General features: G+C 40.7%; 1 protein-coding gene across 1 annotated transcript in view; it reads left to right on the plus strand.

Annotated features, from left to right (window-relative positions):
- ST6GALNAC3 (ST6 N-acetylgalactosaminide alpha-2,6-sialyltransferase 3) overlaps window positions 1-26,468 on the plus strand; it is a 230,557-nt gene that overhangs the window by 153,836 nt on the left and 50,253 nt on the right. The window contains exon 3 of the mRNA XM_075156039.1: window positions 507-916. Within this exon, the coding sequence (XP_075012140.1) occupies window positions 507-916 (410 nt within the window). The remainder of the gene's footprint in view (window positions 1-506; window positions 917-26,468) is intronic.

Genomic DNA, 26,468 nt, shown 5'->3' on the forward strand with positions numbered 1-26,468 from the left:
TAGAGTTACATCTTATGTTTGACTTCTATCACAAATTTGGGAACTATTCATTCAGACACATAAACACAGTCAGTGTGTAGTTAAATTTCAGCATTACTTTTTCTGTACTTTTTTCCTATTGCTGACAACACCTTGTTAAAAGAGAAAAAGGCATTGATCTAAATATTGTTTTCTGCTGCTTCTTTCTTTCATTGTTTCCTAGTGGAAAAAGTAACATTTAGAGGAAAAAAAGGAATGATTATTTTTCTAGTTGACTTTGCAAGGTGGAGAACAAAGGAAAAGATTGGAACTGCCACCTATTTCACTAAAAAGGATTGCAATCAGAGCTTTGTAGTGGTAGGGTTTTCTACCACCTCTACCACATGGTAGTTAGGTAGTTAGTTTTATTTAAAGAGAAGCATTGCTCTCAATTTGTTGGACTGTGCCCATCTTTCTTTTAACTGAATTTTCAGTCTTCATGCTTTACAGAGAAAGAATTGCCAATATTTTTGTTTTCTTTCTTCCAGCCTCTACAACTTGACTGTGACCTCTGTGCCATTGTTTCAAACTCGGGACAGATGGCTGGCCAGAAAGTGGGAACCGAGATAGACAAGTCCTCCTGCATATGGAGGATGAACAATGCTCCCACAAAGGGCTATGAGGAGGACGTTGGGAAGAGGACAACCGTAAGAGTGGTCTCTCACACAAGCGTGCCTCTCCTACTCAAGAATCCTGAGTACTTTTTCAAAGAAACCAACAACACTGTTTATGTGATCTGGGGACCTTTTCGAAACATGAGGAAGGATGGAAATGGCATTGTGTACAACATGCTGAAGAAAACTGTTGACAGCTACCCAACTGCCAAAATCTATGTGACAACAGAAAAGCGCATGAGTTACTGTGATGCTGTATTTAAGAAGGAGACAGGAAAAGACCGGTAAGTCCTAAATGTGAAGAACAATTATAATGTTTGACAAAAGATACATGAGAGAAGTCTATGCCGGATGCCAGCTTCTAAATGAGTCCCCAGACATTTTTTTAATGGATTGTTATATGGTTTTGACTGTTATAAGCACTTGATGAGGCAGCAGCTAGGCCCCATTTACCCCACCTACGCTACCTTCTGTTCTTTCCATTTCTGTTGGCTTGAGTCCCAAAAATATTGGATGTCTTCCTGAAACATTTTCAAAGCTGTGTGTTGTTTTCAGCTCAATTTACTATTGATTAAATTGACATTTTATTTGAAGAGAATAATCCTACACAAACAACATTTCCAAATGCACAATCTCAGGATAACTCTGGATATTGTATTTTCTTCTCTGTTGAGATTCACTGTAGCTTTTCTTCAAACACAAGCCTCAGGGTTATGCATTATTTCTATTTCTTGGTGAAAATGAATTATCAGTGATACTGTAATAGATCTAGGTTTTTACCAGAATTATGCTAAAATTCTATTTTCCATGCCTGAGAATGTGTTTTTATGCTGCTCAAGTTGGGGGCTGTAAGGAGATGAAAGTGTGAGGGCCACTGTTTTGGCTAGCATGTTCAGGGCAGAAATTGGATTTGTGGAAGTAAGACCACAAATTACAGGATTTTGTAACCAAGCTGCAAAAATTCTGATCATCTGTGTTTTGGCATGGAAGAACACCCGTCACGCATACTCACTGGAGCTAACTAGGAAGGAGTTTCCAGATCACTGCTGTGCCTTACTATTAATTTTTGAATTTGCACATCATGAATTTGCAGTTGTGAAGGACTGTAGCTATTCTGACCAAATTAAAAATACAGATATTCACAAACAGTTTAGCTTAGTCCAAACTTTTGACTTAACTTTTGAAGTAGAAGAGCTTGTTCTCTCAAACTTCCTTGATTCACTTTGTTATTAAACTGTCAAAACTTGGTTAGAGTTGATTTTTCCTTTTTTAAAACTATTGAAACATAGGGAAGAACTTGCCCCTCAGCTTGTTCACTATGTGCACATGTTGCTGCTGCAATTCTGGAGTCGGAGGGAGCTCCTATATGTCATAAAGGTGTCAAGGTTGTCGTGGCTTCTTTGGTTTAACTGAACAAGCTGATGAACAGAGAGAATACACAAAATCCGTTCCTCAAAAATGCCCTCTAATAATATAAGTCATCCAGTTTACATGTTAATTGAGCTAAATATGATCATGGGTACATTATTGCGTTGCTAAACATAAATTTGTTTATATTTCTGACTCTTTCATGTTTACAGTCATTCAGGTCACAGTGACTTTACAATACTTTACCAAAATCCTTATTGTGAAACCAGACCTTCGTATATCCTATCAAAAAATCTCATCATCCAAAGTCAAAATATCCTCATCTCCAGCATAATCCATTCCTCTTCAACAAATTAACACGTCTCAAGATTTTATTATTACACAATTAACACTACAAATGCTTCTTTCCATGTCAAAGACATGACATGTTCTCCCAGTGCTTATGAACAAAGTTCTTAAGCAGCCTAATGTCAAAGTGGCCCAATTTCTTTCTCCTTAATCCGTTACAACAGCTAGAAGTTTCACATTGCGAACAGGGGCAAATTGTAAAGAGCCTGCCTCATCACCCGCATCACATTGTGTTTGTGCGTGCCTCCCTTTAACACTGTGAATAAAACCCCACGCTTCTCACAGTGGCAATCGGATAACATCCTTGTATCTACTGCAACTTTCATTTTTAGTCCTACTTTTCCACATTAAATACTAAGTGGTGTTTTTAACATCATTTAGTGCACTTGTCACCCAGAAACAAGGGAAACAAGCAACGTGTCACCAGCCAACACCTTCTGTATCACAAGAAAACATCCTGCAGTTCCCTACAATCAGGGGACCTCAGTTTGGAAACTGTTTCATTATCTGTAACATCTTCAATTCACAGCACCCGTCTGCTGTTTCTAGGGGGGTCATGAGGCTGTTAGAGGTATATGGCATTTGTGGAAGCAGTAAAGGGAGAGCACAAGAGATTTGTGGGTGATGAAAATAGTTTTGCGCATTGTGCCAGACTATTATGATGCTGAGACAGACTCAGGTTTCCGAGCCAAATATTCCTTCAGTTCCTCAGAGAAACATCAACTCTTGCTTGCAATATTAGATTGAACAGAGGTCTGTTTCAACATGTTCCCAGAAAAAATTCTGGAAGGAAACCAAGTTCAACTCGTATTTTAAAATGTACTGAGTGGATTGTAACCACATCTATTTTAGTTTAATCCTGAAATACTGTCCTTATGTACGGTGTATGCTACTAGTGCATAGTAAGATTGCAACAGATTTCTAGTCTGTCAAGCCTTTAATGAGCTTTCTATTTCTACTCTTTGATGTAACATCTTTTTAAGTAATTAGTGGGGCTTTTCAGTAGTTTCATCCTAGTGGTGCTCAAGTTTTAAAGGATGAGAAGCAGCTAACAGATATGTGCTGCCGTCACTGCTCTACTGCAGAAAAGCCCTGGTCCTGCACCACTGACGTGGGAGCTTCACCCCTGACTTCACTGAGTGCAGGTTCACAACCCACAGCTTTGGTGTTGAGAAATGGTTTATTATTGGTTCATGGAAGAAACAAGAATTGCCTCTAAATAACGTCCAACAAACAAGTTAGTTTATTTCACAATGAGTATTTTTTAATTCTACAACAGTACAAAATACCTTCTGATATGGGCTATCCATGCTGGAGAATTAACCTTGCATGCGATGTTATCAATCTGGGGGACATATGTTCTTTCTGAGAGTTTTCATTAATGAAGCATTTGAGTTCAAGGCAGTGAACGCTCATCCACTTTGAATAATTGTTGTACATAAATAATATTCATTACCAGACATTCACAATTTTTCATTAATGCATTTTACTTGGTACTTCCCTAGAGGGAGCATAAAGCTGGCAGCTTCTTCCAGTACTTCACTAACGTTTTGGTGTATTATATGTATTGAGTCAAGTGAAAGGATTTGAAGAAACATTAGGTAATTACTAAATGTGGCATCTTTGTATGTACCTCAATCCAGGTAAGTGGTTCTAAAGCCATCTATATCTTTGCCATACATTAGAAATATAATGCAATATGATATAACAACATTTAATTGGTGATAACAGAGAAAACTGTAGTCTTCATTAAAGCAGCAGAGCTAATTCTGGTCTGATAAAGTGCACTGAACAGCCCTAAATAGGTTTTAATTAGCTGGCACCAAAGCTGCACCACCCTTAGGGAGGGTAAAATTAATGAAAAGTAGCAGCAAATAGATCAATGCTACTGGATGTTATTGCCTTAGGTGAAGGTGATGAGGAAGAAAGGAGTGTCTTTTAAGGATCATTTAGAAAACAGTCTGTGTTAAAAGTCACTTTCAAAAAGCAATGGTAAAATAAATCTGTGCTAATATCAGTGAAACAATCTAATGTCATCCAGACTGCAGACTCCATTTGTGTTTATACTACAAACATCTCAGACTAACCACTCCACACAGTGTGTCCGAGTAGTGCCTCTGATGGCACAGCTCCACGTCCCCTCCTGGGGCTGACGGTGTGATCAGACCGCTCCTGTCCCACTGCACGTGGAGGACACTGAGCCCCAGCAAACAGCCAGTAATGCATGTGCTGATACCATGTAAAGCACAGCTTAACTTGGTGTTTCTAGTCACACTTCTTATAAATAACTACTGAAAAGAGCCTGCGGAGCTTTGCTGAGGAGATACATTCTGAGCTCCTAAAATTCCCATTAAGAAACATGAGATAATGTTCTGAAACCCAGCCAGTTTGGTAGACAATTGACTTTCCACACACACTGTCTTAACTCTGACAACACCCATCCGATACCCAAACAATGCAGTTCAGTTCAACAAAATTTTATTGAGATTATTAGCTATACAAGCATGTCTACAGGAGGCAGGTTCACTGAGCCTCATTTGCAGTCAGATAACTGTTTCTGAAGGATTTTTGTTAATATCTTGGACAATTCCAAAGAAACTAAATTGCTTTTGTGCTTCTCTTCCAGAAGTTCTTAGCTTCCTCTGTGCCAGATGGTGCTATGTGTTAGGTTGTGAGAAAGCTGTTTTATCATTCAAGGCAGAAAGTTGGATCATCCCCACCCAGCCTCCCTCACCTCAACCTTCCCAGTTGCCCTCACACAACAGATACGGGGCTCTGGAACTTGAGGGCCAGACAAACGAGGATGTAGATGAAGGCCCATCCAGGGGGTTGCCCAAGGCGATGCAGTCAGCCCCATGCATTACGACTGCCTCTGCTAAGAAAAAAAAGGAGGGTAATTGTCATAGGTGATTCCCTTCTGAGGGGTACGGAGAGCCCAATATGCCAGCCAGACCCATCCCACAGGGATGTCTGCTGCCTCCCGGGGCCCGGGTTAAGGACATCACTAGGAAACTCCCTGGTCTGGTACAGGCCTCCGATTACTACCCACTGTTGGTTATACAGGCTGGCAGTGAGGAGGTTGCAGAGGGAAGTCCCGAAGCGATCAAAAGGGACTTCAGGGCACTGGGGTGATTGGTGGAAGGATCGGGAGCACACGTGGTGTTTTCCTCGATCCCTTCAGTGGCAGGGAAGAATACTGAAGGGAACAGGAAAACCCATCGGATCAACGCGTGGCTTAGGGGCTGGTGCCATCGGCGAAATTTTGGCTTCTTTGATCATGGGGAGGTTTACACGGCACCAGGCCTGCTGGCGATGGACAGAGTTCAGCTGTCTCACAGGGGGAAAAGGATTCTCGCATATGAGTTGGCAGGGCTCATCAAGAGGGCTTTAAGCTAGGTTTGGAGGGGGAAGGGGATAAAACCAGACTCACTAGAGAAGAGCCTAGGGACCGCACGCCAATGTCGGGGGAGAAATCAGCAGCCCAGCTCAAGTGCATCTACACCAATGCACGCAGCATGGGTGGCAAACAGGAGAAGCTGGAAGCTATTGTGCAGCGGGGTAGCTATGACTTAGTTGCCATCATGGAAACATGGTGGGATGAGTCTCACGATTGGAGTGCTGCAATGGATGGCTATAAGCTCTTCAGAAAGGACAGGCGAGGAAGGAGAGGCGGTGGGGTAGCCCTGTATGTTAGGGAGTGCTTTGACTGTCTAGAGCTCAATGGTAGTGATGACGAGGTCGAGTGCTTGTGGGTAAGGATGAGGTGGAAGGCCAACAAGGCAGATATCCTGCTGGGAGTCTGTTATAGACCACCTAACCAGGATGAGGAGGCAGACGAAATATTCTACCAGAGGCTCGCAGAAGTCTCACAGTCGCTAGCCCTTGTTCTTGTGGGGAACTTCAACTTTCCAGATGTCGACTGGAAATACCACACAGCAGAGAGGAAACAGTCGAGGAGGTTCCTGGAGTGTGTGGAGGATAACTGCCTGACGCAGCTGGTAAGCGAGCCTACCAGGGGAGGTGCCTCGCTTGACCTGCTGTTCACAAACAGAGAAGGACTGGTGGGAGATGTGGTGGTCGGAGGCCGGCTTGGGCTTAGTGACCATGAAATGATAGAATTCTCGATACTTGGTGAAGTAAGGAGAGGGGTCAGCAAAACCGCTACCATGGACTTTCGGAGGGCAGACTTTGGCCTGCTCAGGACACTGGTCGAGAGGGTCCCTTGGGAGACAGTCCTGAAGGGCAAAGGGGTCCAGGAAGGCTTGACGTTCTTCAAGAAGGAAGTCTTAAAGGCACAGGAGCAGGCTGTCCCCATGTGCCGTAAGAAGAACGGGCGGGGAAGGCGACCGGCCTGGCTGAACGGGGAGCTCTGGCTGGGCCTCAGGGAAAAAAGGAGAGTTTATCACTTGTGGAAGAAGGGGCAGGCAGCTCAGGAAGAGTACAGGGATCTTGTTAGGTCATGCAGAGTAGAAATTAGAAAGGCAAAAGCCCACCTAGAACTCAACCTGGCCACTGTCGTGAGAGACAACAAAAAATGTTTTGACAAGTATATTAATGACAAAAGGAGAGCCAAGGAGAATCTCCATCCTTTATTGGATGCAGGGGGGAACGTTGCCACCAAGGATGAGGATAAGGCTGAGGTGCTTAATGCCTTCTTTGCCTCAGTCTTTAATAGTCAGAGCAGTTATCCTCAGGCCACTCAGCCCCCTGAGCTGGAAGACAGGGACGGCAAGCAGGATAAACCCCCCATAATCCCAGAGGAAGCAGTTAACGACCTGCTACGCCACCTGGACGCTCACAAGTCTATGGGGCAGGATGGGATCTACCCAAGGGTACTGAGGGAACTGGCGGAGGAGCTTGCCAAGCCACTCTCCATCACTTATCAGCAGTTCTGGTTAACTGGGGAGGTCCCGGACGACTGGAGGTTTGCCAATGTGACGCCCATCTACAAGAAGGGCTGGAAGGAGGATCCAGGGAACTACAGGCCAGTCAGCCTGACTTCGGTGCCGGGGAAGATTATGGAGTGGTTCATTTTGAGGGCGCTCACAAGCCATGTGTGGGACAACCAGGGGATCAGGCCCAGCCAGCATGGGTTCATGGAAGGCAGGTCCTGCTTGACCAACCTGATCTCCTTCTATGACCAGGTGACCCGCCTAGTGGATGAGGGAAAGGCTGTGGATGTGGTCTACCTGGACTTCACTAAGCCTTTGACACTGTCTTCCACGGCATTCTCCTAGAGAAGCTGGCGGCTCGCGGCTTGGACAGGTGTACTCTTCACTGGGTAAAAAACTGGCTGGACGGCCAAGCCCAGAGAGTTGTGGTCAATGGAGTTAAATCCAGTTGGTGGCCCGTCACGAGCGGTGTTCCCCAGGGCTCAGTTTTGGGGCTGGTCATGTTCAATATCTTTATCAACGATCTGGATGAGGGGATTGAGTGCTCCCTCAGTAAGTTTGCAGACAACACCAAGCTGGGTGGGAGTGTTGATCTGCTGGAGGGTAGGAAGGCTCTGCAGAGGGACCTGGACAGGCTGGATCAATGAGCCGAGGCCAACTGTATGAGGTTCAACAAGGCCAAGTGCCGGGTCCTGCACTTGGGTCACAACAACCCCATGCAACGCTACAGGCTTGGGGAAGAGTGGCTGGAAAGCTGCCCAGAGGAAAAGGACCTGGGGGTGCTGGTTGACAGCCGGCTGAACATGAGCCAGCAGTGTGCCCAGGTGGCCAAGAAGGCCAACGGCATCCTGGCCTGTATCAGAAATAGTGTGGCCAGCAGGAGTAGGGAGGTGATTGTGCCCCTGTACTCGGCACTGGTGAGGCCGCACCTCGAATACTGTGTTCAGTTTTGGGCCCCTCACTACAAGAAGGACATGGAGGTGCTGGAGTGTGTCCGGAGAAGGGCAACGAAGCTGGTGAAGGGCCTGGAGCACAAGTCTGATGAGGAGCGGCTGAGGGAACTGCGACTGTTTAGCCTAAAGAAGAGGAGGCTGAGGGGAGACCTCCTCGCGCTCTACAACTACCTGAAAGGAGGTTGTAGTGAGGTGGGGGTTGGTCTCTTCTCCCAAGTAACAAGCGATAGGACGAGAGGAAATGGCCTTAAGTTGCGCCAAGGGAGGTTTAGATTGGACATTAGGAAAAATTTCTTTACTGAAAGAGTGGTCAGGCCTTGGAACAGGCTGCCCAGGGAAGTGGTGGAGTCACCATCCCTGGAAGTATTTAAAAGACGTGTAGATGTGTCGCTTAGGGACATGGTTTAGAGGGCATGGTGGTGTTGGGTTGACAGTTGGACTTGATGATCTTGGAGGTCTTTTCCAACCTTAATGATTCTATGATTCTATGATTCTGATCACTGACTTCTGCATCAAGATTCAAAATTTGAGGGTGTGCTCAACCTGCTATTTTACTCAGTTCTGCTCACTAATTATTTATTACTTTGGCGATATACGAGATCTGTATTATATCTCTGTCATTTGGAGCTAGCAAATTATATTCATCTAAAGTTCGGATTGACACTGTTAAGACACTTGCAGTCATCACAGCTTCACCTCAACTAATATGTGGGTTTTGATGAAGCTGTAGTCTAGTAAAAATGTCGTTGAAATGAATAAATGAAATTACATTCTCTGAGGCTCAAGTAGCTGCAACTTCCATTGTTTGGTGATATTCTCTGTGAATTGAGGCAGTAAAGCTGTCAGTGGCCAGAACATCAGAGTTTTATGCCATATTTCTGATTGTTGGCTTGAATGAAATATTATAGTAATGCTATTTCCACTTTTGCACTTTCTTACATATACATGTTAGTTTCCGTATCAAGGCCAGTGTTAGGTAATATTTGCAGAAAGCAGTTTTTCATTTGAAGTTGTGAACATTGACACTGAATCTGGCTCAGAGAGTTAGATTTTGGGACTTGGGAAGTACTTCCTGTCAGGGCTGTGTATTGACATGCTCTTAGAAAAAAAAAAATTTCTGGAAGATGAGTAAAAGTTCATTTCATTTTGAAAGGAAAATGAGCAGCATTAGGGAACATCAGCATCTTTAAATTACAGAACTCTTAGAAGAAAATGATGGAAAAACTAATTCAGACTGACAGAGGAAATGTATAATGCCTGTTGAAACATTTTTAAGGACAAAAATGAATTGTAGTTTACATTTTTATATAGTCTTTATCATGATGATATAGTGTCTGCTACTGCACCAATAAAGTCAGCAAAAAGTTCTCAACTGCATGTGAGCATCACAGCAAACCCCAAAATATATGTTTGATGTAGTCACCATTTTTCAAGTGCTTGATGGTGGATCTTTCTTGAACCATTGCTTGGCACTTCCATTCTTTCTTTTTATAAAGTAATTCCTTCAAAAAATGCTAATGGATTTGTCCCTCTTAATTGATAGAGGGTTTAAATAGTTTAATTGTCAGCTAAGACTGCTTTATTACCTGAAAAAACATGGGTCTAAAGCATGAAACCTTAATGAAATAAATAGATTTTTCATTATAAAACATTTAAAACCTCAACATCTATTGCTATTTGTAGTCAGTCACTGGACGGCTAACAACTGTTTTGTTTGTTCACTCTTTCATTCCCTGGTAAAACACCAGTTATTCCTGAGTGTCCTAGATTTATTCCCTGCAGCCCGTTAGTAACTGCATTTATATTTCTTTATGAAGATTTTCCTAATTAAGATGAACATTTTTCTTTATTAGGCAGATGGAACTCAATAGAAGTAGTCCGTTTTTTATTAACATGCCAGTAAATGCTGTACAAAGCATCGGCACTTTTGTTAAGAAACACAGCTCCTACTACATTACACTAATTACATAGTAAGTGAAACTTTATTAAAAAATATCAATATTAGCTAATATTTTGTGATAAAACTGTGGCTGCATATAGATTGGTGTGGGCTCAGAGACCTATTGATTCTGTGGTGGTTGCTGACTTTAGCCATGGAGTTATTTCTTTCTACCTAATAATTTAAGTCAAGAAATATATAACCAGGATCTACTTTATCTTTGTGCGTTTTCACACGTTCTTTGAATTAATCCAACATCTATTGCTTTTAATTTATCACATCTTCTTTAAGTGCCACTGAATCTGTTTTCTGCTCCTGACAAGCCAGATGTTAAATCTTTACACAGTGTTTGGTATTGTCCTAATTACATGCACACCTTTTCCATCCTGCCCTTGAAATATTCTGCAGCTTTTATGGTCAAGAGAGTATTGCTGATATCTCTCATGAGCAACATTGGGATTGCACATATAAATGAGATTCTACCTCGACTTTTCTCGCATCCTGTGAACATACACCTTTTGAAAGGATTAGGCAAGTCAGTAATCCATATGCTAGCAATCCTGATAGCATTGTGGATCGCAGTGGTTCCAGTTTTGCTGCTGGCGGTGAAGGTATTTTATGGTTGCAAAGGCAGAAGACTTGGAGGGAAAAATTAGCAGAGGCGTAGATTTTGAACGAAGCCTTTGGTGTTCATAGAAGCTTCACTGGATCATCTTCCATAGTGCAACATTTTTGATTTTTCAGATCACAGTGTTTAAAATACACTTGATTTTCCTAAAGAAGCTTACAATTTTAAAGGAACAGAACTAATTTTTAGAAAATCAAGAAATTAATCTATTTTTTTAACTCAACCTTGCTACTAGCTGAAATAGTTGTCTTTAAAAACATAGCGTGATTACCGTTGAAGTCTATACTTATCACCAGTTGTCACACAGCAATATTTTTCTAAGATATATTAAATAGGTTAGAAAATAAATGCAATGTTGCTATTACTTTAGTATGATACCTGTTGGTTACTGATAACTGTGGGTTTTCTAATAGAAGCTCCCTAAAGTGCACTGAGCTGTATTTACAGTGTTTAGCAAAAGACAACATACTACAATCAAACTGCATGAGATGTACTGGGAGATTTTGTGTTGTAGAGCTGCTGCTCAAGTGAGGATAACAACTTTAGGAGGTAGGGAATAAAACACTACAGTGATTTGTTGCTTCAGATAGAGAAGAGTTTCTGTACATCTGTCCACCCGCTAGCTAGTAAAACTTACTAGAAAAGACTTTTATAAGAAAAGGTGTATGAGAACTGATTTCAAATATCTTACTGAATGATGTCTAGATAAGATTGTCTTCTCAAAGCTTTGAACAAGTAGGCAACACAGCAAAACAAAAACTGATGTTGGAGTTTAGCCTGATGTTGGAGTATTTTACCTTAAAATGTAGAAAGATTAGTAAACAAATACTGCACTGAAAATTTAATTGGTAAGAAATCAAACCTGTGTGAGACCTCATACACATCGGTGGGAGGAAAACTGGGGGAAAATGGTGAAATTTTGTGTCTCATTAAATTAATTTAGAACTCAGTGTTAACTAGGCGCTTGCTTATGCACATCTTCAATGTGTATTTTTACCCATATAAAAACAAAACAGATGTTCTACACTGTTTTATTTGTATGTCTGTTTTCATGTACCCCACATAAAGAATTCAGGCTACAATTTCAGAACTGTGAAACTGTACAGATATATATGTGCGCACATGGATTTATAGGGCATGTCTTTGAAGGTAACTCAGGATTCACAGCCGTGTTTCTTGGAGAACTTGATGTGCTATTGGGATGTGCTACAACCTGCGTTTAGAAAACAATCGCTGACTACATCCTATACAGTTTGTGTGATACTCAAATTCTCTGAGCTTTTAACAGTGAAGCAGCTATGCATTTAAAGAGTAACAGGCACAAGAGCAGCATGTACAATTTTTCTCAGGCATTCACATCTTCAGCAGGTTTTGGAAGCTATAACAGTTTGGAAAAACAACTACAACTGTGGGGATTTATTATGAATCTTGAGAAGTGTCCTCAAATAGTTTGTCTGACATCTTGGATATTGATCAGCGTGCAGCTTAGTTTGGGTGTGAAGGGGAATACTTTTTGATTGTTCAAAAATTCAGCCATTCTATTTTCAAGATTTTGTAAGCAATTCTTGTTTGTAGTAACATTCAGTACATTTGGGACTGCATACCAGAGACACCACTCATCTCAGAACCTGAGCAACCCTGTCCAGTACATTAGTATTCAGTAAACATGCTACTGCAATAGAAGAAAAAGTTTCTAAATGCCCATATTTGTTCTTTGCAAGTTTGCTGTTACTATCCTATTCTGGTCTTTGGAGACTTCTTTGTCTTTGTTCTTATTTTTTAAAGTCAGTCATCCCAGCAAGCATATCCTCTCTGCTGTAGTCATACTGGTTACAGGAAGGAGGCATGAACTCCCTGTCTAATAACATTCTTTATATGACTCATTAAAACTTCCAAAGCACAGGATTTGCTGCAAAACTTCAAAAATTGCTGCAGATGATGTCACTAGTAGAGAATAAGACACAGAGAAAGGAAAGAAAGAGATAGCAGATTAAATCCTAAGAAACAATCAGCATGCTTTTATCTTAACAATAAAAACAAAGATAAATGTCAGAAATATGTGCTCTGTGTTCAGTTTACTCTCCATATGTTGTTTCAGAGTTTTCCTTGAAGTACATTCATTAGAGATGCTAGTGCTCCTGTCTCTGAAGAGCGTCCCAAACATTTTCTGTGAGGGCATTTCCGAAAATATTGCAGATATCACTTAAGCCTCAAAATGCCTTTGTGAGGCAAGGAATATTTATCCCCTTTTTACAACTTGACTTCCCTGAGAAAAGGACAGTAGGGGAAAGCAAGAGGTATTGCTGTGCAGAAATTCATGCCCATAGGGCTTTTTGAATGTTGTATGCTTACCATGAAGGCATTTCAGTCTCTTACAGTGCTAATTTTGGGTTGGAATGGTCTGGAACTGCAAAATGGAACCAATTTCTGCTGCTCTATACCCTGTTTTCAGCCAAACACGGTAATGTTCTGGCACTTCCTTCCATGTAAAATCAGCAGTAGTCTCTTGACATTTTACAGTCAATCAAAATATTAGAGAAAGAAAACAATCTGAAGAGTATTTGCAAAGCAGTATTCCTCTAAAAGAAGAATTTTAGTTTCAATTTGTTCAAGTATTATTTGTTTTCCTATCCTGTGTCCATCCATCTTAGCATTGTGTCCACACCTTCCTCCCGTCCATTAAGAAATGTGACTAGCGTTTGTCATGGTAGCTTTTTCTTTTTTCGGGGGAGAATTGCGTCTTTGCTGGACAGTTTTTTTTTTTCCTCTCTCTGTTCGTGCTGCTCTGATTTTATATTAGTGATGACACTGTTGAAATATGTTTTGTATTTGGAATAGAAGAAAGCAGTGGTCCTGAACTCCTCCGGGCTTATTTCATGGTCTTAAATTGCCTTCACCTTCTCTTCCAAGAAAGCACAGTGTTCAACAGAGTTGGATTTCAGCTCCACTGTACAGATCCTGCCAGGGACTCTCAGCTGCAGTGGCATCCTAGAGCCTTCTCACTCCTAGAGGTATTTTGGTCTTACTCATGGAGTGCCTTGCGAATATGAAATTTCCTTTAACTTTATGTAGGATATCCTCAGGATATCCTCAAGATTTACGTACTGCTTAGACCTGTCTAAGCACCAGTGGCTTCCTCCCAAGCTACACTGCTTTGCTTGATTAGGAGAAAGGCAGTGAATGGATGAGTAACTGAGGCCAGTTCATTGTATGTCAGTGGGAAATGGAGCATTTCAGGCAATATTTCTGGATATCGTTTAGGATGGTACTCAGGGATGATATATTAAGGGAAAGCTTATTCCAATTTCACTTCCAAGCTTTTAATTATGGATCACTTAAAAGTTTTCCTCCATTTTTGAAGTAATAACCACTGGTTTCATATGTATTTTACCAGTTTCAGGATAGCATTAGCAAGAGCAGCTCCATGTTTCCCTTAAACTTCTTCTGTCTGTGTATCAGGACTGAAACTGGCATATAATACAAATATTTTCTTTGTTATTACTTTACATTTTTCCCTGAGGCTATCATATTGATTTCAAAACCATGGTCATCATTATACTAAAATTGTGGCAAATAATACATTGGTCTCTGTGGGTAGATTATAACAGAAAGTTTCAAAATAATTGCCCACTAATATGAGAGGTGGAAATATGTATAATATTATATTGTTTGTAATGTAACTGTTAAAATAACAATTATGTGATAATGAAAAGACTTGTTATGCTTTAGTTTATCTTTACATAATGTTAATAGCTAATGAAAACAGGGAAGATTATATTTAATTACATTTTACAATACTATTGCACTTCCTGTAAAGAGAACATTTTGCACAGAATTGTAGATTTGCATGCTTCAGTAAAGTTTGTGTTCACTCTCTAAGTACTTCAAAATATGACTATTTTAAAACCAATGGTTACAATTCTTTTTTATCAAATGGTACATATAGACTTCACAAACAACATTTTTGAAATTAAGTTATCAGAGGTAGTCAAATCTTGCAACATGGCTGCATTGAACAAAAATTTAAAAATAATTTTAGGTCCTTCAGGTTTGATGTGTTAGATAAATGAAGGTAGCTTGACACTGAGTCAGTCAGTGGGATACCGTCTCTCTTTAGGTGAATGAGAAATGTTAAATGTATGCATTATCATCTGTGGCAATTTTGTTTTAATATAATACTGAGTAGTATTGTCAGCCACACGAGCAAGTTCCTTTTCTATTGTATCCAGAGGTGGAACATGCGAGAACAAATAGAAAAACAGTGCTTTGACATGGATAGAGAAGCCTCTCATTTTTGTATGTTGGGATATTGAGCTCAAAGTTAAAAGTTCAGGAATGCATAGATAGAGCTCCCAAATTATCTTAATGGCAAGAACATTAATTAGAATTAAGACATTTTGGTATTTGTATATCCAGATCAGACTACACCGATTTTTAAAGATACAGTAAGATTGTCCTCCAGTTTTCAATACTTTGCATATTTTCTAAACATAATGGCATGGTTGAATGTTACCTTTAAATGCCAAACTCATGGAAGTGGGAATTAGATCATCTAATCCATTTCACTCCAAAACAGAATTAAGAGATATGAATTAAGCAGTTATGAACTAGGCATTAAAAATATAATTGCATTGATTTTTCTAGGTGTTATACCAAATAACATCAATAGAAAATGTCTCTGGTCTAACAGTGTGATATTTAATTAGTTTATGTTAATTGCCTACATTTCAGAAACAAATGGCTTGATTGCTTTATTCAATGAATGAACGAATGACTTGGCCTTCTGCCATTCCTCCACTGCCCAGTGTCCTATCCCCATACACCCAGGGAGCACTCTAGACCTGACTGGGAGGTAAAGATGGCGATAGGAGGAGAGCTACAGATAGAGCTGGCAGTCTCACCGCTGCCAGAAGTCCATGGCAGCCTGGCCTCCCCACTAAGGAGGTAGAGAAGCCTTTCCCGTCGAGGGGAGGGGATTGTGGACTTCCACCTTCCTACCGCATTTCCTGCTGCTCTTGCCCATAGCCGATGGGAAGGCTAAGGCATCTCCAGGCTGCTGGGGTGGGAGTGCTACAGAAGAGAGTGAGGCTGGAGGCCAGCTGAGTTATTTGGTGCATCCACCTACAGGATTGTCTCTTTGGAGGTAACAGTTCTTGTGTCCTTGCAGAGGTAGGGTTTAGTTTTCTGTTCCAGTGAGCTAACTGGTGGGTTGAATTTGTGAGCCACAGTGTGTATGGTTGTATGGTGGTGTTCAGAGCCCTGTTACTGTCTGAGTCTTTGTTGGATCCCAGGAGAGCTCAGTACATACTAAGGCACCCATTGTCTGTGAGGCCTGAGGCCTGGCCCCAAGCAATTCCTGAAGCATTCCAACTTTTGTGCCTTCTCCTTATGCCCATCTGAGACTCTCCCATTTGAATTAGCTAACTCGAATCACAGGCTGTAATGTTGTCACTGTACTTTGGTCACAAACTCTTCCTTGTTCTTTTTTCTCTTTAATGGGATACTTGTTTCCATTTGGCATGTTTCTTGCTTTCCTTCAAATATCTTTTCCTTCTCTATCATTACTTTACTGATAGTTTCCACATTTTTTCCTCTTTGATTTTCTGCCTCATTGTTTGAAACTATATCATGTATATAGCTTTCTTCTTTCAGCCTTTTGTCCTTTTATTATGAAACATATTGTCTCGAACACACCTCCTGTTTTCGGCACAATCTCTTTTAAAACAACTCACAGACCTGCAAGGTATCTGATGGAGAACAGCTCTTGCCTGTGTGCCCTTGCCCTTGTGCTTGCTCTTTCACTTGAATCCTGGAGCAGAACACCTGAAAATCTGGTCTGGAATTGCAGATCCCAACTCACTACATCCAGTACTTAAAACAAAACCAAAATATCACAGTGGGATGTAGAAGCTGTACATGATTATTTATTGATGATTGTTGGTTACAGGAATTAAAACAGCAGGGAGCTCAGCTTTTGATCAGAAACCAAGTGATTTTTCTGTACACTTTTTATTGTAAAATGAGACCATAATATAAACCCATTGTGCTCATGCTGTTAAATGCTAAGCTCTGGCATGACCTGCTGTATGAACAGTGCATGTTCCCTGTTACATGAGTATGTAGCTCTGTATATGCAAGCACTGGTAAAGGCTTGGAGCTGTTATACAGCAATTTATACATATGTATATATACGAGCTATCACAAATGCTTCATGTCCATGCTGCAGTGTACCAAACACCCAGCACAATGATTTCAGTGTGAAAAGCAGAGGGATCTGGTATGCGGCTGCCCAACTGGAGCTGGGACAGCCTTTCTGTGAGTTTCCAGCACAAGAGAGGTTCACACAGAGAACTCACTTCATGTGTTTCATAGTGTTAGCAACGAGCGAGGTCCGTGTGGTTTGTTTTGACTTTTTGTAAGTACTTTTCGATTATGACAGTACAAGATAGCCAGACTGGCAGTGACTTTTAGGTCTTTATGTGCTGCAGATATAATTTATTTGCTTTTAGTTTTTGTAACATCACCAACTGCTAAGGGAATTAACGTTTAATATGTTTCTAAATAAGTAAAACTAAAGTATAAATAAATAATGCCTGGTTTATTAGTCCAGGTGTTTTCAGCATTGCTGAAAGTGGTTTGATGACAGCGACCAGCACTAGCAGTGGAAAAAAACCCTGATTTCTCAGTGATTATTATCATTATAATAAACCATAATTGAAAGATTACAAAATTGATTCTTTTAAAAATTAATGTTGCATGAGTGAGCAAGCTCTGTGGCACTCACATTTTTTCAGTGGAAGGAAAATGGCTTGTTTTATTTCCTGGCAGAAAACTGCTGATTTTCAAACAATCACATTAGAGAAAACAGTCCCAGAGGGTTAGAGGAGACAACAGACCTATGTCATTATGCTTTACCCTTTCCTTATGGGTTCGGAGAAGAGCCAGAAACAAAAGAAAGTTACATTCATTATTGAGAGAGCCTTGGGAAAATCTGTTTGGCCAAGCAATTTTGCATGAAACGAGTGAGGAAATATTTGACTGCAAAGAACATAAACTCTTTCCATCAATATGCAATTTTCTGGATCCATTTGTCCAAATGATTATTAAGAACAGTTTCTAAATTTGCAGTGCTTTACAACTTCAAAGGGCTGTGAAAGCATTAACTAGTTAAATGGATGGAAGTGTTTTTTAATAAATAAAAAAAAAAAGACCAAAGTCAGTTGTAAGACAGTTTAAAGTGCAAAGTATTGAAAACAGCAGGAAACCTGAGGACCTGGAATAGCAATCATACAGTACCATCCACCCCAATCAGGAAAGTGGAAACCACAGATTTATCTTTGATGATTTCCTGTAAATATGCCCTTTGAGGACAGATTGCCCTGCCCAGTCGTGTGGAAAAATCTCAGAGTTACATCTCTTCTCACCACAACATATGGATCTCAGCAAGCCCTGCTTCTCTACTTCCGAAGTAATTCCTCAGATGGAAAAGTCTGAGCAAAAAAGTGGTGAAATATTGTTGCAAAAATACTGGTTAGCATCCTTCAAAGCTGGTCAGTTTGCCTGGAAAACAACTTTCTGAGGGTTTTTTTCCTGGCCATTTTCTTCAATAAGGTCTGCCTAGTTTTCCAGACCTTCTGCTATCCTAGTGGAAGTGGTTTTATTGATGTTTTCATTCACTTCAGAATACCATGCCTCACTTTTCCCTAGGATGCAGCAGTATAAATAGCTTTGCTCCCCCTAAGTGTGTAGCGGTGTGTGCTAAGGGCTGGGGAAGGTATGTTTGGGTCTCTCTCTGGGTGCCCCCAGCTGTACACTCTACGAAGGACTGCGTCTGCTTTGTGATACTGTTAGCAGGATGGCTGTTCTGTGTTTTGGGGGTGGATAGTGCAGACATGGTGGTCTGGTCTTTCTTCCTCATTACCTCTTCATAACACTTTGCCTCTTCTGATGTTGTGTTATTGGGTCTGAAGGGCTGGGATCTGGGCTGCAGCCAGCAGTGTTGCACCTTGGTAGCTTGGGGTTTCCAGTCAGTGCCACGTCCCACATTCATGAGACACGAACACCAAAGAAGCCCAAGAAATTGAGGTTAATCATGTCTTATTCTTTTCCCATATATATCCTGAAGAAAGCCCATGCTATTCCATTGTAAAGGTGATGTTTATGCACCATTTCACATTGCCCAGATAGTTTGCAGTCTCTGAAAATTTTTCTGTGCTTGAATTTACTGTAGACATACAATCTACCACATTTCGTATGTATGCTCCTACTTGATGGCAATCTCCTACTGGCCTTATGCAATGTTTTATTAAATAGAGGGACAGTTCCCAAGCCCATCTTCCTTCCCAAGATTGCAGCCCGTGTTCTTCACCAGTTAGATTTCATTAATAATATTTAGCATTTCATAATGCATATCATCCACAGATCTTAAAGCACTGCTGGACGTTAAATCAGCTTTAATTTCCCCATTTTCCTGATTGTAAAACTCATGCAGGGAGTCATTTGTCAAGCTGTGCACAGGTATCATCCTGCAAGTCTGTGGCAGAGCTATGAAGATATCCTTCAGTCAGGGTTCCCAAATGGCCCCTGATGCACCACCGTGACATTCAGAAAGCACAAGAGTGTATTCTTGCCTATGTAAGTTCATGCTTGCCTGGGAGGGAGTCCTGGATGACCAAGTGATGATCAAATCCACATCAAGTGCATTTTTATAAACAGGCAGAAGTGGAACTTCCTAGTGAATTCACTAGAAATTGCACGTTTCCTAAAATTCTGTATGACTAGACCCTGCTCTTGTGTCTTGGCCTCTGTGCAAAGATAGGCTTGTATTGCTCAGCTGAGCCTTGTTTAAAGATCACACTTCCCAGGAGGGAGGGGCGATCATTAGATTTGGGAGGGAATCTTACAAGACATGTTGGAGCACTCCACATCTGAGCAGTTGCATGCCTGCCACTTTCCAGCAGTGGAGCACTGCCCATCAAAGAAAATTGCTAAATAGCTCTGCTACATCATTCTTCATTTGCATTAGAAATGGCTCTAAGCAATAACAGGATTACAACCAAAAAGTGCCAGCACTTTATCATTCATTTATTTGATTTAATATATAGAGGTACCTATTTGAAACAGCATTTACTTTTCTTGAGCTCATCATAAAACCCACTCTGAATAGAAGTGTTTAAGGTAATGATGACTCGGATTAATTCCCTTAGAACAGCATGACTGGAATCAGATACACTATTTCTCTTTTCATTAGGCATTTCTGAGCTGCTATGAGTGATCTTATAGCATGAGAGGAATGAAATTAGCCAAAGAAAACCTGATGAAAATAGTCCACAATATGTTGCTATTCTTCTTACTCAGCATGGTAAACTGTGAGCTCAGATGCCTTTGCAGCGGCATCCAGATAGCATTAATAGAACCTGATGCAAACTTTCATTTCAGGAAAGGTGGAAAAGCTGTCCTTGCTGTGTGCTGCAGATTTCCCTTCACCTGCACTGTGAATTGAACAGTGTTACAGCTTTCTCAGCCAGCCATTACCACCTCCTTCCCCTCTCCTCACTGCCACCAAATCCCTGTAAATCCAAGCTTGGTCTGAACAGCAGATCTTTAATCTGGTTTTCAACATGCAGATCCCCCACCAAAGTCAGGAGGCCAGATGTTGTGTTGCACTTCTGTTCACAGACAGGATTGCTACATGGGGTGCTGCATCAGGAGCTGGTATCTCTCTTCAAAGTGAGGAAGATGTTTCTATTACTTCTAGGAAATTTGAGAGCTGGCAGCCAAGTTTTGCCAGTGTTTTATTCCTGTTTACATTTCTTGATCATCTGTAACTACTGTTTATAATCAGTGGACACGGCACAATATAGGGAAAAAGATTTTCCAAAGCACCTCCTTGATCAAATAACCTGTATTACATCTGAAAATGAAACAGTTCCCTGAGTAATTTAGGCATCTTGAATTTGTTTTTTCTACTGAAGTGTCTGGAATTCCCATGAAATAGCTAGAAAGTAGATTTGGGAACACTATGTAGGATGTTTTCATTAGCTGAAGAAGCAGAGATTTTCCAGTAACATTTGTCTAAATCTCTTGCACTGTTTTTCCTAAAGATGATTATGAAGTTCTGCATGATTGCTGGTGTTGCAGGTATCTTAGTATTATAAAATGCTAGTAGTTGTAAACAAAAGATGGATATGCTGGGAATATACTGAAGATTGAGGTTTTGCAGTATATCCTGTCCATGTCTAAAAGTAATGTACTCCAATATCACAGCAGAATGATGCATTTAAATATCTAGATACTGTATTTTCAGCAGAAAACATTGTTTCTAATGTCTTGGTCTCTCTGCCCATTCATTCCTTTTCAGGCTATCACGAAGTGTACTTGGAGAGGCATGATAATTTTGTGATATGAACATTCCCTGCTTTCTGCAACTACAGACAACAATTCGTCTTGCATGCAATCGGCCATCTAGTGATAATCACTTTCTGTCCCTGTAAACTGGGATTAGATTCCTGATCTGCTTTGGCAAGTTGTATCCTTCTTACTCTCTGAAAATCTTAGCTTATGTGTGAATAGCTTGAATAATTTGAGTGCACATAAAAGTCACAGACTAATGTCATACACCAGAACCTGGTAAAACCTTTCCAGTTCTGTGAGTTTGCATCAGACCCAGTTCACTGTAACGCTGCTGTCCCAGGCTTTGGCTTCTCTCCTGAGCAAAGATTGGTGGCCCAACTAATGTAAACTACTCTTTTGCTATGTACATGAAGCACTGCCACGGGCTGGTGAAACTATGAGGTTACACAAGTTTGTTTAATCTAGATTTGACCTTAAGTCTCTGGGGTAAAAGACTGGTATAATAAACCAATGTAGAGGTTTATTGTTTAGTAATATTCTTAAACATTTTGAAGAAATCTGCAGTAGCAATGTATACAGTTCAGACATTGCTTTAAAAGTGGAAGACTCCAAAGTGTAACTCAGTCTCTGATGTGCAAAAGCAATGAATTGAAAGCAATGTGATACAGAGAATCTCAGTTGAAAAACTTCTGAGAAAATACTGTTTAAAGTCAAAGTTACAAAGTGCATGCTTTTCTACTGAGGACCGAACCTATTGGTTTCAAATTAAAGGCTCTCACAAAAGTTATATCTGCTGTGTCTAATATGCAGTAATTGATTCTTCTAATTCCTAGGGGAGCCCTCTTTATTTAAAGTACAATTGAACTGCAAATTACCTTAAAATGTTACAGTTTAAGAAGTCATACCAACCTAGCACTGAGTGGTACCAAGTGGGCTGCAGACGCATGCAGAAAGTTTAGACCCTTTGCACTTCTTTGTTTCATGCCCTTTGGATGCTAAGAAGTCTGATCAGCAGCCTTTCTCACCTTGTACTTAATAGATGCTTTCATTTCTTACATTCCTGTGCATGGCAGCAGAACAGGAGAATTCAAAATGGTATGGTTTGCTTTCGTTCAGACTGGCTTATGGTTTGGTTTTTCTTTTCTGCTTTCTTGTCTGATTCCTAAAAAATCACCTGTAATCACCCATGTATTATCAAGGCTGATATAATAGCCTGATTTTCATTGTTGTTTGAATAAATTTTCCAGAAAAAGTTAGAATTCTGCTGGACCATTACGTTATCTATCAGAGGAAAGTTTATACGCCTCTGTGTCGAAGATTATATGAAGATAAATTGTATCTCATCCTGTCATCCACACCATTATGGATTATAGAATTACTGGCCTTACAGAATCGGTTTTTACCGTTATTAGTGGCCGTAATTTTAGTCGTCAGTTCTACAAATGAGTCTGGCTGCAACTAACAAACTGTGTGTATCTGTATTTGTAACAACTGTCTTGATAGTTTCACGTATCAGTTCAATAAAACATCTTCCACTCAGGGGACATATTTCGGCAGGAATATCTCAGTGACATCCTTGCCATTCCCATTACCATCACTACACACTCAGAGCAATATATGTTTTAAAAATTGATTGAGTGTATATTTACAACATGGATCATGAGACATGTTTTTTTAATGGTGAGAAACTCCCAATGATGCATTCTGTGATCTGCAGCATTGATTTGGATTCTTTGATTTTAGTGCTACAGAATACAGTCATAAAACTTTTAGACCCTTAATGTCATAGGGGCAGCTTCTTGACACAGAATGCTAATGTAAAAGGAGATAGCTACTGCAGGCAAGAGCTCCCAACCCAGTGAAAACCAAAGGCTTGCATTAAACGTAGTTAACTGACTGAATTTGTATTCTTAACATATTAAATATAAAATATAGAGAACTTCATTGAAATGACGTAAGGTTCAGATGTAAAATCCCTAATGCAGGTAGACTTTCAGTGGGTCGCTTTGGCAGTGTGGAGGATAGGCATTTGGTTTAGGCAGTTCCCTCACCTCCCTTCAGGCAGTTTTCAGTAAGCATCTCTGAAAAGTATTTTTCAGAAATACTTGTCTAAAGACAGGTGAAGCAAATTTTCTGCCCCTTCTCTGTTGACTAAAGCGAGTCTAGATGCCTGACCTAGACATTTAACTCTTCATTAGCAAAGGAAGGTGAGGTAAATTGTGGTTAAGTGTCTTTTGTTTATGTGTTGTATCTTCTAATAGGTGTGTGCAGTTATTTATCACGCTGTTGTACTTAGTTCAAGGTTTTGGTAAAGGCATGACAGAGGTGGTATCTTCCATGTTCTTAGTACACCAGAAAGTTTGTCTGCTATATCATACCCTTTTCAGTCTGGTTGCCATCCTGGTTCTTAAGAATTACTTATTTCTGGCAACACAAAACTGGGTCTGAAAATTAATTCCACCCTGGGATAGAGTTAAAAAATGACTTGGAAAAGTGAGTGAGAGAGGTACCAAAAAAACTGTAGAAGTTTGGCCAGATAGCTGGAGTGCCTTTTCCAAGTGTAGGAATAATAACTGCTAAGTACTTTTCCATGGAAGTGCTTATATTGAACAATATTGGGAAGCTTTTAATTGTTATACAGAAGTCCTACAAACATCCTAGATGTATTAGAATTCACTTGGATATAGAAAAGTCTTGACATATCTCACTGCAGTGAGATTACTGTCCAAAGTTATCTGGAATCCGTCCAGTCCAAAAATTGAGTTTAGAAATGGCTGAAATTGCTTTGTTCTAGTTCTGTAGTGACTAAACTCAGCTGGGACATTCAGGCCAACAGTACTGTGGTCTTAAGTATGTGAGTATGGTTGGCAGTTTTAGTTGACTACCTTTTCTTCTGAAATTCATTCCTCCCATTGGTGCAATAACATTTGATCTTCTCAGTTCTTATAGCATTGGTTGGACACAGACTATTTTTCACTAAATTTGCATTTTCTTTTTTAAGAGAAGGGGGAAAAGCTAATTGTGTTTGTTTGGGGAAACACCTTTTCTTTGTAACAGGTAGACTGAAGTATCTACACTGAGAAGTGCGTGTTTGTTTAGGAACTCACATTGTAAGCCTTTAGTACACCAGCAGGTTGATAACTTGGCAACACGAGTGTGGACGGAGCTTGCTTTGTCTGTAGCACATTCTCTCCTGACCTTGTAATCTTACTCTGCAGCCTACAGAGCTGCAGCTGGGTCAGACTTGTCTGTAGACTGTCGTGTGTCTCTACCTAACACTTAACGTTGTTACCTGTTCCCCTGTGGGATGTGGGACCAAGGGCCGAGCAGTGAACCCCCTGGAGGGAATGATAGAAAAGCTCTTTGCAAAGGAGTAAAATACCTTAAGCTGATGCTCGACTGTATTTACAGTGCCTGTTCAGACCTACGTCTCTGTGACTAACCTTTTGTGGCGTCTGCTGTCCAGGAGTGAATTAACTTTCCCATCTGTCGTGAGCAGATTTCAGCTCTGAATGTTACTATTCCAAATGTTTCCTCCTGCTCACCAGTGCTAAAGCTGTTAACAAGAGTGCACCCACTGGCCAGGCTGGGGCCTCAGGAAAGGCTTGCAGTAAATCCTCGTGACATTGCTGCCTTCTCTGCACGGGGGCCCAGGACCCCCTACCGCCCACCCCCTCACAATGTGGAGCCATTGCTGTGTTGTAGCAGCCCAGCGGATGGAGCTGCCCCACAGTAGTTGGGGGTACTTGAACCTCCATCACCTTCCCATGTTTTTGGGAGCTTCGGGTGTTGCCAAAGTGGTAGGATAGTTGAATGGAGGGGATCCAGCTCTAGCAGGCTGTCTTTCATTGTTCCAGTGGTTCACAGCTGCCCTACAGCTGATTGAAAAGGCATTTACTCCCCTCATGTGAATAACCTTGAGGGATCAGAAAGTCAATGGTGCAAAGCACATGCAGTCAGTGCAAGACGCGTGTCCAGGAGCCACTGCGAGGATGCTGACATTGAGAAGAGCTTCTTGGTGGTGTTTTAGGGACTGGCAGGTAGCTGCAGCAACTCAGGAGAATTTACAGCTGGTGAGAGGGGTGTAGAGGTTACCTAGCACACGACTATTAGGATTTTAAAAGCTCTGTTTGCACCTCCTTTCCAGAGCAATACTGAGCATAAGTAGTTTTTAGTCTGTCAGTTCATCTTTGAATGGAGCAAATGTTACGTTAATTGTAGTTCATTAGTTCCATCTGGTGCCAGGGTGGGGAATGGAGACCCTTTCTTACCTTACAAAACATTATATACCTTCCCTGCCAAGCTGCTCTACTGAGTAGTAGTTAGAGCCTGAGGCTAACTCTAAATGTAAAGATTTGGTCTTCCCACAGATGCACACTTGGCTCCCTAGATCTGGCCGCTGTCTAAAGAAATTAAGACCAACAGTATTTTATTTAAAGCAGTAGTACACCATATGCAAGACCAGAGATGCTCTGTGTGATACCCACAAAATTGGGTATCTGTCTGCTTTTTTTCGTTCCCTTTAATCGATAAAAATATGATTTCCCCCTAGTTCAAAGGAAATTGAATTTTCACATAGCAGGGGAAAACAAATGCCCTTCAGCATTGCTATCAGTGAATTGGGGCACCAGATGTCTTTTAAACAGGTCCAGCATATTGTCTCTCCTTTTCCAAGTCACTCTTTTATGCTTCTATTTATTGTAGGCAATTATGCTTTGACCCAAAGACATAATCCTAGTGGAATTAAAAATCATGTGCCCTTTTTGTATAAAAGAGCTGAGTCTGATTTTATGGAAAAGAAGTGTAGAGAATGAATCTAATGGGAAATTAGTCAGTAGTATTTGATGACTGTAAATGTATTTATTTATAACAGCTAATCTTGGTGGAAATGAAGAAATAAGATGAAATAATTAACTTTACTATTTATAAAAGAGTCTCTTTTATCCACTGTGAAATGCAGCCACCTCTGGGATGAAATGCAATGGCTGCTAAATAGCATATAGACATTTAAGAATGAAAGGAAAGAACAAACGTGCATTTTACACAGTGGGGAAAATACAGCATGGCAGGAAAACATTTTCATGAAAATGTTGCCCCTTTTTGTTGAAAACGTATTTTTAACTGGCTCTTGTAATTATTCAAACTAGAATTTGGTCATAAAAGTAAAATGTCTCTGGCCTTGCAAGATGCACTCTGACATTTTTAATAGCTTCAATACAGAAAAAGCACTTACTTTACAGTAAGAAAGAACACTTACTCTCTGAAAGATAAAGGGCTTCATTTTCCTCTCACAAAGACCAGTTTTACTGATGATTTCACTGGAGTTACTGCAGACTTAGACCAGTGCAAGTGCGG

Source organism: Calonectris borealis, chromosome 8, assembly GCF_964195595.1.
Source record: "Calonectris borealis chromosome 8, bCalBor7.hap1.2, whole genome shotgun sequence".
Lineage (NCBI taxonomy): Eukaryota > Metazoa > Chordata > Aves > Procellariiformes > Procellariidae > Calonectris > Calonectris borealis.